This window comes from Plasmodium vivax, chromosome 13 (genome assembly GCF_000002415.2).
Source record: "Plasmodium vivax chromosome 13, whole genome shotgun sequence".
NCBI classification, from domain to species: Eukaryota; Apicomplexa; class Aconoidasida; order Haemosporida; family Plasmodiidae; genus Plasmodium; species Plasmodium vivax.
In genome coordinates, this window is record NC_009918.1 from 164,758 (window position 1) to 179,323 (window position 14,566).

General features: G+C 48.2%; 2 protein-coding genes across 2 annotated transcripts, besides 12 other annotated features; one reads left to right on the top strand and one right to left on the bottom strand.

Annotated features, from left to right (window-relative positions):
* Positions 1–799: 799 nt before the first annotated feature.
* Positions 800–829: a microsatellite.
* Positions 830–1,353: 524 nt separating this feature from the next.
* Positions 1,354–1,379: a microsatellite.
* Positions 1,380–2,873: 1,494 nt separating this feature from the next.
* PVX_084305 (hypothetical protein, conserved) lies at positions 2,874–8,860 on the top strand (the record flags this gene model as incomplete). Its single annotated transcript, XM_001616478.1, has 1 exon — positions 2,874–8,860. One exon carries the CDS (start codon positions 2,874–2,876, stop codon positions 8,136–8,138), a length of 5,265 nt encoding a protein of 1,754 aa, XP_001616528.1. The 3' UTR covers positions 8,139–8,860.
* Positions 4,633–4,653: a microsatellite.
* Positions 5,721–5,861: a microsatellite.
* Positions 6,172–6,344: a microsatellite.
* Positions 8,288–8,320: a microsatellite.
* A 906-nt stretch (positions 8,861–9,766) lies between the features above and the next one.
* Positions 9,767–9,791: a microsatellite.
* A 105-nt stretch (positions 9,792–9,896) lies between these two features.
* Positions 9,897–13,133, bottom strand: PVX_084310 (hypothetical protein, conserved). The gene is made up of 9 exons (XM_001616479.1): positions 13,057–13,133; positions 12,800–12,888; positions 12,582–12,647; positions 12,282–12,396; positions 12,046–12,170; positions 11,822–11,889; positions 11,476–11,637; positions 10,947–11,279; positions 9,897–10,769 (listed from the first exon to the last, which is right to left on the bottom strand). The coding sequence occupies exons 2-9, from the start codon at positions 12,804–12,806 to the stop codon at positions 10,641–10,643; spliced, it is 1,005 nt and encodes a 334-aa protein (XP_001616529.1). The 5' UTR covers positions 12,807–12,888; positions 13,057–13,133; the 3' UTR covers positions 9,897–10,640.
* Positions 10,005–10,062: a microsatellite.
* Positions 10,257–10,327: a microsatellite.
* Positions 10,679–10,707: a microsatellite.
* Positions 12,843–12,863: a microsatellite.
* Positions 13,050–13,073: a microsatellite.
* Positions 13,134–14,566: the final 1,433 nt, after the last annotated feature.

A 14,566-nucleotide genomic window follows, 5' to 3' on the forward strand; every position in this document is an offset into this window, starting at 1 on the left:
GGCCTTTTTTTTGTGCCCCTCATACGAATGTCATTATTCTACACTCGCTGAGCCGTCGCTTAAACAGTGCAGCAGCTGCGCTGCAAAGAACGCTGTGCGTATCCTCCCGTGCTATTATACGCCCACCGCTACCTGTGCATCCCTGGCCCCACTTACATGTGTTGGGGGTTTGCCTATATACATGTGCGCGGGGCGAATATGTGTACGCGAGCGCACGTGCATGTATGGAACGTATGTTCGCACAGAGCGTATGCCATATGTGCGTACGGCGTATGCCCTTCGTTAGTGCAGCTTCGTATGCCCCTCGTTCGTGTAGCTTCTCATGCCATGCGTTAGTGCAGCTTCGTATGCCGCACAAATTGGCCCCATCCTCTTTCAATTAAGTGCCGCCTGTTGGCGAACATACTAAGTGTACAAAATTTTAATTAATTTTTAAGAACGTGAAACAAAGAGAAAGAAAAATTGAAATTCGCGTGAGAGCGAAAGTTAATTGTGTTAATGAATTGCATCGAACGAAATTAACATTAACTGCGTCGAACTTGTCGGCATAAACTTCTTTCCTGTTTTCACATTTTTCACTTTTTTCACATTTTTCACTTTTTTCACCTTTTACGTTTTTTCACATTTTACCTGTTTTGCGCGTTTCTCCTGTTTCACAAGTTTTACAAGTTCTACGCGCTTTACATGACTTGCCTGTTTTTCTTGTTTTACAATTTCGCCTGCCTTCCCCCACACCCATCCTTCTTTAACGCGCCATTTTCCAGTGGGCATTTTTTACCCCTTCTCCACTCAAACCTCACTTGTGAGCTCTGATGAACGAGCACCAGAGGAGAAGAGGACAATTATTACATCAGATGAGGAGCTGTACTTTTGCCCCCAGTGGTTACCCTTGCCTTTCCAACCGTTAATGATAAGCATACTCCAAACAAAGGGGCAGGAAAAAAGAAAAAACAGCCAAAAGGTTCCTCGTTGAACAGAAGAGAGAACGCATATACATATAAGTGCATATGTATATATATACGTATGCATGTGTCGTAAGTACGGGCGAACTTGCTTAAGCTTGCGTAAGCCTGCGAGAGTGTGCCTACCGCGTATGCTTCGTAGCGCGTATGCCAAGCGGGCGTGCATACAGGCTTAGCAGCGCATAAGCCTTAGCAGCACATACAGCCCTAGCGGCGCATACAGGCTTAGCGTAACGTAGCCCCCTACACGTGCATACCTTCATGCATACGCATCGCCACACGTACATGCGAACTTATGTACGCGTACACCATTATGTATTGCCGCTTTTTTCGCGTACACGGGCACATTTGTAATTCCTTCGCGCGTACACGCGTATGCCCGAGGGCACGCAAATAAATATACTGTATAATACGTGCGTACGTGGGCATACAAAAATACATGCATAGTGAACGCTTATGAATTTTACTCGTACGCCCCCAAGGGGAATACAAGCCAAAAAAAAAAAAAAAAAAAAAAAAAAGGCGCTTTTTAGCTATTACATGTACGCAAAAAATATTTTTTTATTTTATTTTTAACATGAAAGAGAAAAATTTTAATTCTTGAGAGGGACTAAATGTATGTATTTATGTGTTAATGTATGAATATACTTTTTCGCGTTTTCTTCCCTTTGCGTTTCGCTTTATTTTCTTCCCCCTGCGTTTCGCTTTATTTTTTTCCCCATGCGTTTCGCTGTATTTTCTTCCCCTTGCGTTTCGCTATATTTTCTTCCCCCTGCGTTTCGCTTTATTTTTTCCCCCCTGCATATTTCTTTTTCCTTGTTCTCCCTTTTTTTGTAAATCGCCCACTTCTCGCAACAGCGCATACCTTTTAAGGCGAATTTTTTAAAGGAAAATTGCCAAGCATAAGTTTTTCTTTTAACCCCAGCTGCAGCGGCGCCATCGTTGCATCCTGGAAAAAGGAGTGAAGAAGAGGGCAGCCTGCGCGAGCAAACTCGTGGAGCCGAGCCATTCACGTTTATGAGATATATATGCATGCCCCTTTATGCCAGTACATATTAGCGTAAATCCCTACATACCTGAACATACCTGTACATACCAGTGCCCGGCTGTACTCGGCTGTACCCAGCTGTGCCCATCTGCGCGTAGCAGCACATGCCTGCACGCACGCGTGGGAGAGAGACCAACCTGATTGATTACCCACTGCATACGAATGCCTTACGTGGATTTATGTACATACGGCATTGACATCCTGCGGTTATGTGTAAATGCTTCGCACGTGAATGCATAATTAGCATAAGTGTAGAAAAAAAGGCGTTCCTTAAGAGCGCCTGCGCGGTGAGCATACCTGCGTAAGGGCGTCTGCACTTAACCCCACCGTGAAGTGCCTCCCCACGCGCATACACGATCGCACGCGAGCGCGCTGATTTTTTCCCCTCACGTGAGGACCCCCTTTTTATGTAAAGCCGGAGCGGCGGTACTTTTTCCCCTTGCCGTGGTTTGCCCCCTCGCGTTGTGCGTATGCATCGAGAGGCGCGCCCCATCTGTGTGAGTTCACCGCCATCCGAACTGCCAACGTAAGTGCGTGCATGGTTGCCTGCCTTAAGTGCGTACCTTAAGGTGCCCCTCCACAGCGCACGTGAGTACCCACGCCAATTCGCACAATCCACCCCAGGAGGCCAACTCGCAGGCGCGGTGCAGCGCGGAGGTACGTGCATACGTGCTAGCTGTACATACGAAATCACGTGCTGTACTTACTTGTGTACCGTCTCACTGCACTCGCGTCGACTCTCCCTACGGCCCCCAACGGAGATACATTCCCCCATTGAGCGTATCTGCCCCGTAAGGAGAACACCCCCCGTGCACACAACCCCTCCCTGGGCACGTCCGTACACGCATGAATAAGTACAAAAAATGAACGAGGCGAACAACAGAGGAAGAAGCCGACAGCGTAGAAATAACAACAACGGAATTAACGCGGAAGATAGCGAAAATAATAATTTCATTCTGAATGACGATGGTATGTTCATCGACGATAATGACTCGTTAGAGGATGAATGTATCACTCCAAAAGACGATGAAGATAACGTCAACTCTAGAAGAAAGAGAACAGATAGATTAAACCGAAACGAAAATAAAAACATGGCGAACGAGAGAGGAGAGTCCAACAATGGTAGCGGCAGCTTGGGCCGCGGCGCCAACAACCCCCATGCGCAGCAACAGGCGCACGAGCAGTACGGCAATCGACACCCGGAGGGCAGCAATTCCAGCGTGCTCATAAATGGCGATCTCCCGAATAGCGGCCTTCCGAATAGCGGCCTCCCGAATAGCGGCCTTCCGAATAGCGGCCTTCCGAATAGCGGCCTCCCGAATAGCGATCTCCCCAATAGCGACCTTCCTAACGACACAGCGCAGAGCATCACGGGCAACACCCGAAACGGGCTCTTCGTTTTCAACGGAGACAACATCCTGGGTGGCTACGACGGCATTGGGGGCAGCGGCATGCGCGGTGTGAGCCAGGGCCTGCTCGACGGCGTAGCCGCAGGAGTAGCGCTAAATGTGGGCGCGAACGTAGCCTCGAACGTAGCCTCAAACATCCCCGCGAACGTAGTTGCGGGCATCTCGGGCCACATGGCGGACGGCGAAGGAAGAAAGAACGACCCCCTGAGCCACCCCCACGGGGGCGAGAGGGACGACGTGTTCGTGAACGGATCGAGCAACTACTTCGTGCAGAACGGCGTGCACGCGGAGAGCAACCACGCGGACGAAGTGGGAGATGCGCGCGAGGATGCGGCGGTGGAGCATCTGGAGGAGCATCTGGAGGAGCAGCATGAGCAGTATGACCAACTGAGCAGAGAAAACCACGCGAACGCCCTGATGCAAGGAGCCCAGTTGAGCGAAGTCCAGGCAAGAGAAAATATAAAAAAGAAGGACGACGAGGTGGAAAGAAATATGCTGCACCTGGTGGAGCACGAGCAACTGAATGACGAACTAGTAGTGGCATCAATTCTTAACAATGCAAACCTGGTGGACACAAGCCCCTTTGTAAACACATTAAGTAGTGCAGTAGGAGGAGTACCGACGGGGGATTCTTCCCTCCAGGGGGTAGGAGCCCAAGGATCAGCAGTAGCTCTCCCTACAGGAGGACTAACAGTCGAAAGTTTCATACAGTGTCTGAAGAGAGAACTCACATGCCCCATATGTCTAGACTATTTCTACCTCCCCGTAACGATGAACTGTGGGCACACCTTTTGCCGCTACTGCATAGGCCACAACAAACTGAATGGAAAGAATTGCCCTCTGTGTAGACAAGCCCTAGGACACACCGTATGCATTAACACAATTATTTCAAATCTAGTACGCATATATAATTTGAGAAGAAAGTCCATCAAAATATATAAGTCGATCGAAATAGTAAACACCGTGGATGAAATCTGGTGGAATGAAAACTTCATTAAACCCCAAGTGAGTGTCCCCCTCTTTCTACGTATCTTTCTGAACGATATGATTTCCGTGCCTGTCTTTTTTGATGACCTCACTGCCTGCATTGTAGATTTCTTCACAGTAAATAATTTGTGGTCAAAAGCCAAGTGGGTATTTAACATTAACGACTGTAAAATATTTAGCGAGCTGATTGGGTACGATAAGGACAATAAGGAAGTGACGAATGATAGGCTACACGCATGGGTGGAAAACTACATCACACAGAACCCTTCCATGTGCATTAGGAAAGATGAGAAAATAATTTTAAAGATCATTCAAGATAGAACCCATAAAATTGATAGCCAATTTTTCGACTCATCTGCTCTACCGAATAGGTTGCCTTGGGATGGAGGGAGACATGTTAAGAGTTTAATTCATATGCCCCATTCATCCGTCTCCCTATCGCACCTTATATTTGTGAAGGCAGAAAATAACAACATTGGGGTAGTGGATTGTGGGTCTACCATTGGCACCATGATTAAGGTGAATAACAACCACGTGTTGAAGGAGGGAGATATCATCCACATAGGGGACCGACTGGAAGTTACCGTATCGATAGATAAAAACACGGCCGGTATGCCCTACAAAGGGTACGTGTGGGATAAGAAGTCCAATAAGGTGCTTGACAGGCATGAGCTAAACGAGCTGATGAAGGAGAAGGGCAAGGAAGGAGGCGAGGACGCAGACAGGGAGAGGGCAGTCAACGCTAGAGAAAATGAAGTCGACGCGGAACAGAGGGAAGAAGCGGGAGCTGAAGTGGGAGCCGAAGCGGGAGCCGACCCCACTGCGGAACGTCCCCAAGAAAGGATCCCCGAACAAGCCGCCGACCGAGCGGCAGATGCAACGGACCCCGCCAACAACGGGAGCGAAGATAACATCCCCTCATATTGCGAAAATATCGAGTCCAATTTGCTCATCAAATTTGACTTTGGAACGGTAAAGGATGAAGTCACTTTGAAAACGGAGTATATAGATCCTAAGGGAGTAGTCCTAGGGAGAGGTCCCTATGCGCAGTCCAGTTACAAAAAACTGTCCGTTACCAATTCGAATGGGTACGTATCTAGAGAGCACTGCTTAATATACTATGATGGAACCAAGCCCGTTGGAGAAAGATGGCTTCTGAGGGACACTAGTACCTTGGGAACGTTCTTAAAAATCCCGCCCTTTTCTGATCCCGTCGCTCTACCCGTGGGTTCTATCTTTAAAGCCGGCCAATGCAAAATTGAAGTTTGTTCTCGGGACAGCGCCCAATTTGCGCAGCACCCGGCCAGGTCCATTTCGCTGCTCAACGCGAACAACCGACCGAACATGGGCCCGCCCAACCCCGACGACGGTCGCAACAACAACAATGGAAGTGGCAACGCAAACAATCAGAACAACTCCGGTGGGGGTGGAAGCGGCGGAGGGAGCGCTGGTGGCAATGGTAACAGCGGCGGAAGCGGCGGCGGAAGCGGAAGTGGTGATGGCCACGAAAGGGGAAGTGGCGGACAGAGCCGCGGAGGCAACCACCACGGCAGCGGCAGAAGCAACAACCGTAATCAGCCAAACCGAGGAGGCATGAATCACAACCTCATGTTTGCCAGATGCGGAGAAAGAATAGATCCCAGTAGTAATGACAGCAGTAGTGTAGAGAGCTTGCGGGGGTACGACTATAGGGAGCAGTACCACCACCACCATCATCATCACCCCCTTGATGAGCATAACGGGGGAGGAGGCGGCGGCTACTGGGTGTTTAATGGGAGTGCTCTGCGGAACGATCGGAGGGGTCGAAGGTCCTATAATGTGCCGAACAACGGCAACTTTGCCAGCCTGCCCAACAGAGTGACCATGGCGAGAAGCAACCATGACGGTAGTGGCGGCATTGGCGGTATTAGCGGCAGTGGCTGCATTAGCGGCAGTAACAGCGCCTGCGTGAGTGCTCGCGGCGCGCACCATCAGCAGCAGCAGCACCAGAACCCCCTTCACCAGTACCAGCAGTACCACCACCAGCCGCAGCAGCAACAGCACAACCGGGACACGTACTTCTATAACTACCTCCAACACAGGGTCAGCCACCAAGGGAACGACGAAGGATTGACGAACAGCAACGACGGCAATGAAAACAGCGATAATGAAAACGGGAACAACGGATCCCCGAATGGCGGCATCGATGACGCGAGGAACAACGACAGTGCGAATGGAGCCAATGGCCCCAGCGGTGCGAATGGAGCGAGTGGCCCCAGCAGCAGTCAAAACACGCGTCACCACGGCAGTGGAAGTAGTACCACCAATCGTTACAATGGGCATATGAGTCGACATCACGGAGGGCACACCAACCGCGATGGAGACGACCGAGCCAATCGACGTTCCCACGGAAACAACCTCCTCAACGAGATGCTCAGCGTTAACGCTGAAAGGAGTCGAATGCACAGAGAAGGCTACTACAATGCGCCTTTAGGAAGTAGCTTCGTAGACGTGAGCTACGGAGAAGTCGTCCCTCAGAGGCACTTCCACCACGCAAGCCACAATGGAAGTCTGTACGTGCATGGCATGTGCAGAATCAACCCAGTAGTATGCAGTGCTCCCACCGCAGGAGCGAACCTTTTTCGAAGCAACAGCTTTAAGTCCTGCCAGAGAGGCAGAGTGCAGTATGTGGAGGCGAGTCCCAGTCGTTACCACCGTGGTGGTATAAATCGGAGGCACCAAATGGAAGTGAGAAGGGATGAGGAAGGTGAAGACCCAAATGGGGAGAGCCACCAAAGTGGTGACTCGAATGATGAGGGACTCCTTCTAAACGGGGGCGTAGTGAACCAATTCCAAAGGAGTAATGACTCCATCGTCCCGTATAAAAACACTCGTAGTACCTCCAGCTGTGAGAGGAAGATGAGCATGCACCCGCACAAGAAGAGCAACAAGGGAGGCAACGATGTAGTAGACGCTCGCAAGGGCTTGGTTTATTGGAGCCCCGTGAGCGAAGGCTGTTGGAATGTCGTGAATGAGAGGGATTTTCTCGGCAACAACGTTTCGAGCGATCTGGCCTGTAGTGCATGTGGACGGAGGGGGAACTACTGCAAGCCGGAGAGCGTCTACAAGAAGAAGAGACATCACGCGGAAACGTTTATGTACAGTAGCCTCTCCACCGTGGAGGAGGAGGAAGAAGAGAGGGGAAATAGCCTCACCGAGGGGGAAAACCTGAGCGGGGGCGCCAAGGCGGACGAGCAGGGGGAGTCGGGCATCCAAGATGAGGAGGACCACTGCGATGGAAGAAGCGATTCCAATTTGGATGGCAGCTGCGGTCTTAGCTGCGATCCCTGCCGCGATGCCAGCCGCGAGGACGACGTGAGCACGAAGAACATCAACACCACCGCAGCCCAGACGGGCATCTTTAACGAAATTGAGCCGCTCAAATTGATTTACGACTACATCCACGGAATAGGGACCAACGAGTTTGACAGCTCTGGCATCAACCGAAGACTCATATGGGAAGAAAACGAGGAAATGATGAACCTGCTAAATAGCTCCAACGTGAAGACCAAAAAAATTAACTCTCTGAACATATTCCCCATGGTGCATCTGCCTCTCCACCACGTTGAGCATAGGCAGGCGGAGGAAGACCCCCTCGAGGGAAAAGAAAACACGAAAAGAGTGTTACACACGGAAAGTGACATTTCTTGTGAACATAATGGGATGCTTCCTTCCATAAAGATGAGTAACTGAGAGGAATGTAATGTAAGGGGAACGTGATGAGGCGGCCCCTCCCCTCTGTGCTCTCGTCAGCCGTGGAAACATGTAGTAGTAAACTCAACGGTGGAGACACACCACAGAGTGCACAACAAATATGACGTGTGTGCAACGCTGTACCCACCAAAGAAGTAGTTGCAATTTTCACCTCCGCAGTTTCAGTGTTTTGCATAGGGCACTCTTTCCCTTGCGAGCACTCCAAAAAGTGCAAGTGCGTGTTTAACGCAGCAAAAAAATAGAAAAATAAATAAAAAAAAAAAAACACCCAAACGGAAGTATGAATCCCCCCGGGGAACAAATCCACACACTCACTCAACACATAGCAGTATTCACCCTTCGCGTGTTTACCGTGCGCCCCTAAAATGAATTGACAAGAAGAACGTCTATAGAATAACCACCCCATAGAGCAGTATCCACACGTTGGTAAACATGCAAGCCGAACACCTTTGGGAGTGCAGCTCCCGTTTGTGCATCCACCCCGATAGATGAGCCCCAAAAGTGGAGGCAAACCAAAACAGGAACGCAGCGGCGGGGTTATCACTTCTAGACGACACTTCAAAACACGTACACATGCGTGTGTGTGTGTTTGCTTATATGCATGTTTGCATAAGCAGCGAGTTCCTCGTAACATACTCACGTACGCATGTGGAAGACGCACACCTCACCCGTTTTATTTTTTTTTTGATGGACCCACCCCCCAAATATTCACCTGAAAAGCATAAATGTAAAACAGCACTATCATGAAACATCAGTTGTGAAGACGTTTATTTGGAAGATAATGTCGAAGCGGCGTTGTTCACTTGTCCATTTCAGTGCCCCCTGATTATTTTAAAAAAAACACGCCTGCAGTTGGTTTGGCAGTTTACCCCGTAATTGGTCACGCTGCTGACCTCGCTGCTGACCTTGCTGCTAACCCTGCAGTTGCGTATCCCATGTGTTACACCCCCGGTGCGTATTTGGGTGCAGGTGCATCGCCCCATTTTGCATTCCCCACCATTTTTGCAGTCACACCGCACTAATCCGCGGTTAACCCACACAAACACACTCTACATTATCAATAACGAATGGGCCGATCAGAACAGACGAAGAGCACATTATGTGGCATGTAAGGATATATGTACAAACAATCCGAGATTTATATGCCCCTCCTACGTGTGTGCCCACTGAGCTTAATTCGCCACTTCGATAATGCCACACATTTTCATGTTTTTAAATGATCTAAGTGTTGTATGCTTGTGTATTGCTGTGTACATGTTAATTGCAAACCTGGACAAGTGCTACGTGTGTGCAAAAGCATATGGATATGCGCACCCAGAAGGATAATCGTTTCGCATCGTTTTTTAATTTTTTTAATTTTTTTTTTTTTAACACATGTACATATCACGTATAACTACAACTGATGAATGGAAATGGAAAAAAATGAACAGAAAAAGGTTTTACTAGAAAAGGTGGAAACGCACTAGTTTGGAGTTTTTTTTTTTTGGGCAAAAGGTGTAGGATGAGCGAACAGAGGGGGGAATTACAACTGGGAAGCAGTTGCCTGATCATCTGGCTACTCATTCAAAAGGGAGACACCGCCGCGCAGCTGGTCATTCGATCGGCGCTCACCCGAATGGCATCCCCTTATCATTATCATCATATGTTACTACTCACCTGTTTCGTTTAATCAGTTTTTACACGGTGTTCTTTCTACTCATGCACGGTATACTTTTTTTTTTTTTTTTTTTTTTTTTCCTGTTACGTGTGAACGGTGCACGGATACATAGTCGTAACACGTGGATAAACGCGGAGGGCATATGCCAGTGACTTTACGAAATGGAAGACGCGGGGGGCGCAAAACAAGGAAGTGCGCGCCCAGTGCGTGTGCACATAAGAGCATCTCCATCTTTTCTTCGTGCACACGTTTTGTGTGCCTCCTTTCGCGTGCAGGGGGGGAAAAAGGCGCGTGTACTGTACGTATGTATGCACGTAACGTACACGTAAGCATGTGTGTAAGCATGTATGCCTGCGCGAACGCATTGAAAAAAAATCAAGACAAAAATGGCGAGTCAAAATGGCTAGTCAACATGGTGAGTCAAAATGGCTAGTCAAAATGGTGAGTCAAAATGGCTAGTCACAATGGTGAGTCAAAAAAGGCGCGCGGGTCACTTTATACCTAATTTTAGCGGCACCACATGGGGGGGGAGGGGAACACCGTCGCTACGTTATGCTGTGCGTTGTGCTGTACGTTATGCTGAACGTTATGCTATACGCTATGCTGCGATATGCTGGTACTCCCTGATTTCGTTCCCCTTAAGGAGCAATCGAAACCGCTCGACGCAGAACGGAAGCGCGCTCTACACTTCTGCAAGACATGTAAACACTTCGGGTTCGGGTGAATGTGTGTACCTCGTACCTCCCCGCTTGCTTCTCCGCCTCTGCACACGTTGAGCACATTGCACACACTTGCTCTCAGCCTGTGGGGCAGATCACTTCTGTCTAATTCTTATAATTAGACAAGTTGATCCTTCTTCTCTTGGTTCCCTGCTCGTCATCATTCACCGTGGAAATGGTGATTTTGGTAACTTCGTTGTTTTCCTTGTTCAGCACGGCCTTGTCGAATTCGGACTGCGCAGGGGGGAAAAAAAAAAAGAAAAAGAAAAAAAAAAATATATATATATATATATACGTATGCATAAACTTGCACATATCCCAATCGCTGCTGCACTGCTGAGCGCACTTCCACTTTGATCCCTTGCGCAGCTGCCGAGTGGCCCTTGTGCTGGGCACACAGTTAGTGCTAACCTTTGTCGTGACCACCAACTCCTTGGCAATGGTTTGGCTTCCCAACTCCTTTCCTTCCTCGCCCTCCTCCTCTATTTGTCTCTTCAAGTCATTAATTTGTATTTGCACATCGTCGTATGTGTCCCGTATAATCTTCTCGTTTGTGTTGTCAGGCAGCGGGGTGGTTTTCTGTCGCACGTCCAGCAGGATCTTCTTTACCTTTTCGAAATACTCCACAGCTTCTTTTCTCTTTCCACAGAACATGTAGCTCTGCGACAGGGAGATCAGGGGGGCGATCAGGTTCTCATCTCCCACCTTGTGCTTCTCCCGCAGCTCCACGCACTTTTGGTACTCCTGCAGGGGGGGGCGGTAAATGGAAAGCGGCGATTGAGGAGCGATAAATGGATAGCGGCGAATGAGGAGCGATAAATGGATAGCGGCGAATGAGGAGCAGTATATGAAACGCGATAAGAGACTAGGCAAAATATGGCCCAACGGGAGACGATCGGCAGTCGCCTCAAATGGTCGCTCCGCACATAGCGCAACCCACCTTCAAGGCCTCCTCGAAAAAGTGGTTCAATAAGCTGATGTCCCCAAGGCGAATAAACACGTAGGTGTAATTCAAAATGTCCTTCTTCGACACCTCCTCCTTCTTCTCTTCCACTAGGAGTTCGTAACATTTTCTTGCAAATTCGAACATCTCAAAGGCAAGCTGGTTAGGGGGGGAGAAGCGGTTCAAAATGGGTTCAAATATACCGAAGTTGGTGCAAGTCCTCCCCCTTTCGCAACCATGTGAAGCGAAAACGGTCTACATAGTCACAACAGGAAAACGTTGCCACAAAAAAGGAAGAACGCCTGGAAAAATGCTCTCTTCAGAAATACACAATTTTGATTACCTGCTCGTCCGTGACTTCTTCCTTCTCAGCTGAATCCTCCTCCGTGTCGGACACCTCGATTTTTTTCCCTAAATGGGGGGAAAGGATAAATGTTAACAAAGCACAGTGGGGAGGATCGTCGTGGGAGGAGCCGTCTCTTCGTCAGGGGGGTCCACATAACCACACGGTGAAACCACACGGTGAAACAACACCGCGAAACCGCTGCTCTCATTTTAGGGAGTTACTTTTTTTCAAGAACTCGAAAAGATCGTTTTTCTCTTCTTCCTTGGTCAGCAGGGCGTCAGCAAAGGACAGGTAGTATTCACACAAGTCGACGTGGATGCTCCCTTCTGCGTTTAATTCTTTCACTCTGCGAGTGGGGAAGAGGATGGGTGTGCAGGGAGTAAAGACACATCGGCGTCATTTTAACTTGGCAGAGAAGTAGTGCTACCAAGGGGCAGAAAAATGGTTGCCTCTTTACTTCTTCTCCACGGCCATGGAAAATCTCTCCGCTGCAACGTCGAAGTTTTTGTTCTCCTTAAATTCTAGGGTCCCCATGTCGAACAGTTCCTGTGCCGTTTTCTTCTCCAGGAGTTCTGCGGTTCGGGGTGAGCACGTGGTGCATACAGGAGTAACGTACAGGTACGAATGAGTAACGAACAGGTACAGGCGAGTAACTTGCACTTGATTACGCAGAGGGGGAATTCCAAATAGACGCACACACAAACACACACACACGTCAAGCCATTGCAATCCTGCAACGCTCATGTTCTGCGCCTACCCGCCTGTTCGTCCACTTCCGATTCAGCATTTGTGTTGGAGGTATCTTCGGCAATTATTTCTTGTTCTGTGGGTGGTGGGGAAACCAAAAAAAAACAAATAATAAAATAACCGCTTGAATCCCACGGAATGTATGTAGCCAGTGAAGCGGGTGGAAAAAATGCCACAGGTTTGCCCCCTTCCTACATTTGCAAACTACACACATGTGTTTGAACATACCTGACATTTTGTCACAAAAAAGGAAAAAAAAAAAATCACTAAAAAAGGAGGGTTTCTATTCGTTTATAACCTTTGCCAGTATATAACTCCTAAACATGAGGGTAAAAAAAACCACGTGTGGAACTGTTACGAACGAACGTTTGCGTATTTTTTTTTTTTTTTTTTTTTGCGTATGTTCATGTGATAATGGCAAACACGTTTAACGTTATTTACAAAAACAATGGCGAAAATGTAGTGTGATGTTTTTTTATTTTTACTACTTAAGGAAGATACTCCTTTTTGTTGGAAGTTCTTATATGGGACCAAGGACATATAAATTTTGAGAGGGACATCCGTATGTTTATATTTTAACTCTTTTTTTTCTTTTTTTTTTTTTTTGCGAATGGCAAATGTGCGTGTTATTTTTTTCTCTTTCTCACTTCACAAAGTGCGTGTAGTGAGCCAGCTAAAATGCCAAAGGAGAGGGGTGGAGGGGAGATTCGGCCGCTGCAGTTGGGTACAAGCGTTATAATAAGCACGTATGTTTACATATATAAATGTACACAATTTATGTAGTTACTCCCTGAACGTTAGAAGGAGCGATGTGGCATGGATGTGTGCACAAGGGTTCGCACCCGCGCGACAGGCCACGCGATAGGCCACGCGACGCCGGTTTGGACCCCATCGCTAATTTAACCCCTGCGCGCTAATTCGTGTATGCCCCTAACGAATCGCACACAATCGGAAGTGCACTTTGGTGCCCCCTCGCAGGGGAAGGTGCTACAAAACTGTAATGTATTTTTTTTTTTCGAAATTTCTAACTGGGGAACGCATATGGGTCATTGCACTTTGGCTTAACATCATACCAATGTACTGTTTCACTGTGTGCGCTCGTGCCACAGGTAGATAAGATTCCTCCACGCGCTTCCTAAATGAGCGGCTCCTATACCTACAGGGGCACACAGAAACGCCCCTAACTACGCGAACGCTTTAATTTGAACTCTTGTCTTGAAGGAAAAGAGAAAAAAATTGGTACATGTAGAGCAAACGGGTACACATAAGCGAGCACGTTCCCTTCTTCATTCGTGGAACAGCATAAATGAGAAAAAAAAAAAAAAACGTAGAAGCGTATCTATCAAGTACGCCGCGCAAATGTAGTGGAAGCTCCTACTTTAAAAAAAATATAATGATAAAAAAGATACCACCATGTTAGGAAAATGTGGTACCCCCCTACATTTAGAACATTTGGAAAGGGCCTTTTATTTATTTTTTTTCTTTATTTCTAAACCGTAAACACTGGGTATGTACATTTATCCTCTTGCACAAATGGGGTCGTCTTGAGGAAAGCAATCCACTCGAATAACCAGAACGTACAATGGGGTCCCTATAATCATCACGCCAATTTTAACGGCGCTGATTGGCCTCTTTTCCCTGTGCACTCAGCAGCAGTACACGCAGCGCGTATAGCGTATCCCACAAAAAGGGAAGCCAAACGATCGGGGGCATCGCACATATATGGCCCACTTACGGGTGCATATACGAGATCTTAACTTGTGTCACTCCCCCGTTTTGCATGTTGCATGGGGGGTTGGCACGCTTCTGTTCCGTTCTACCCACGAGCTTCCCTTTTTAGCGGCTCAACGTCGGGGTGAGAATATCAAAAAAATGGGTTAATCGGGAATGGCCTAAAGTGGCACGCTCGCGCATGCGTTATGAAGGCGAACCGATCAGAGAAACAACACATTAGGGGAGCACCCCCCCTTTGAAGTGAACTCACTCAGAGCTTTA

Coding starts and splice junctions, on each gene's coding strand:
- PVX_084310 (XM_001616479.1), bottom strand. Junction 12,171..12,281: donor TCCATGGCCGTGGAGAAGAA/GTAAAGAGGCAA, acceptor CCCCACTCGCAG/AGTGAAAGAATTAAACGCAG. Junction 10,770..10,946: donor AGTTGGTGGTCACGACAAAG/GTTAGCACTAAC, acceptor CCCCCTGCGCAG/TCCGAATTCGACAAGGCCGT.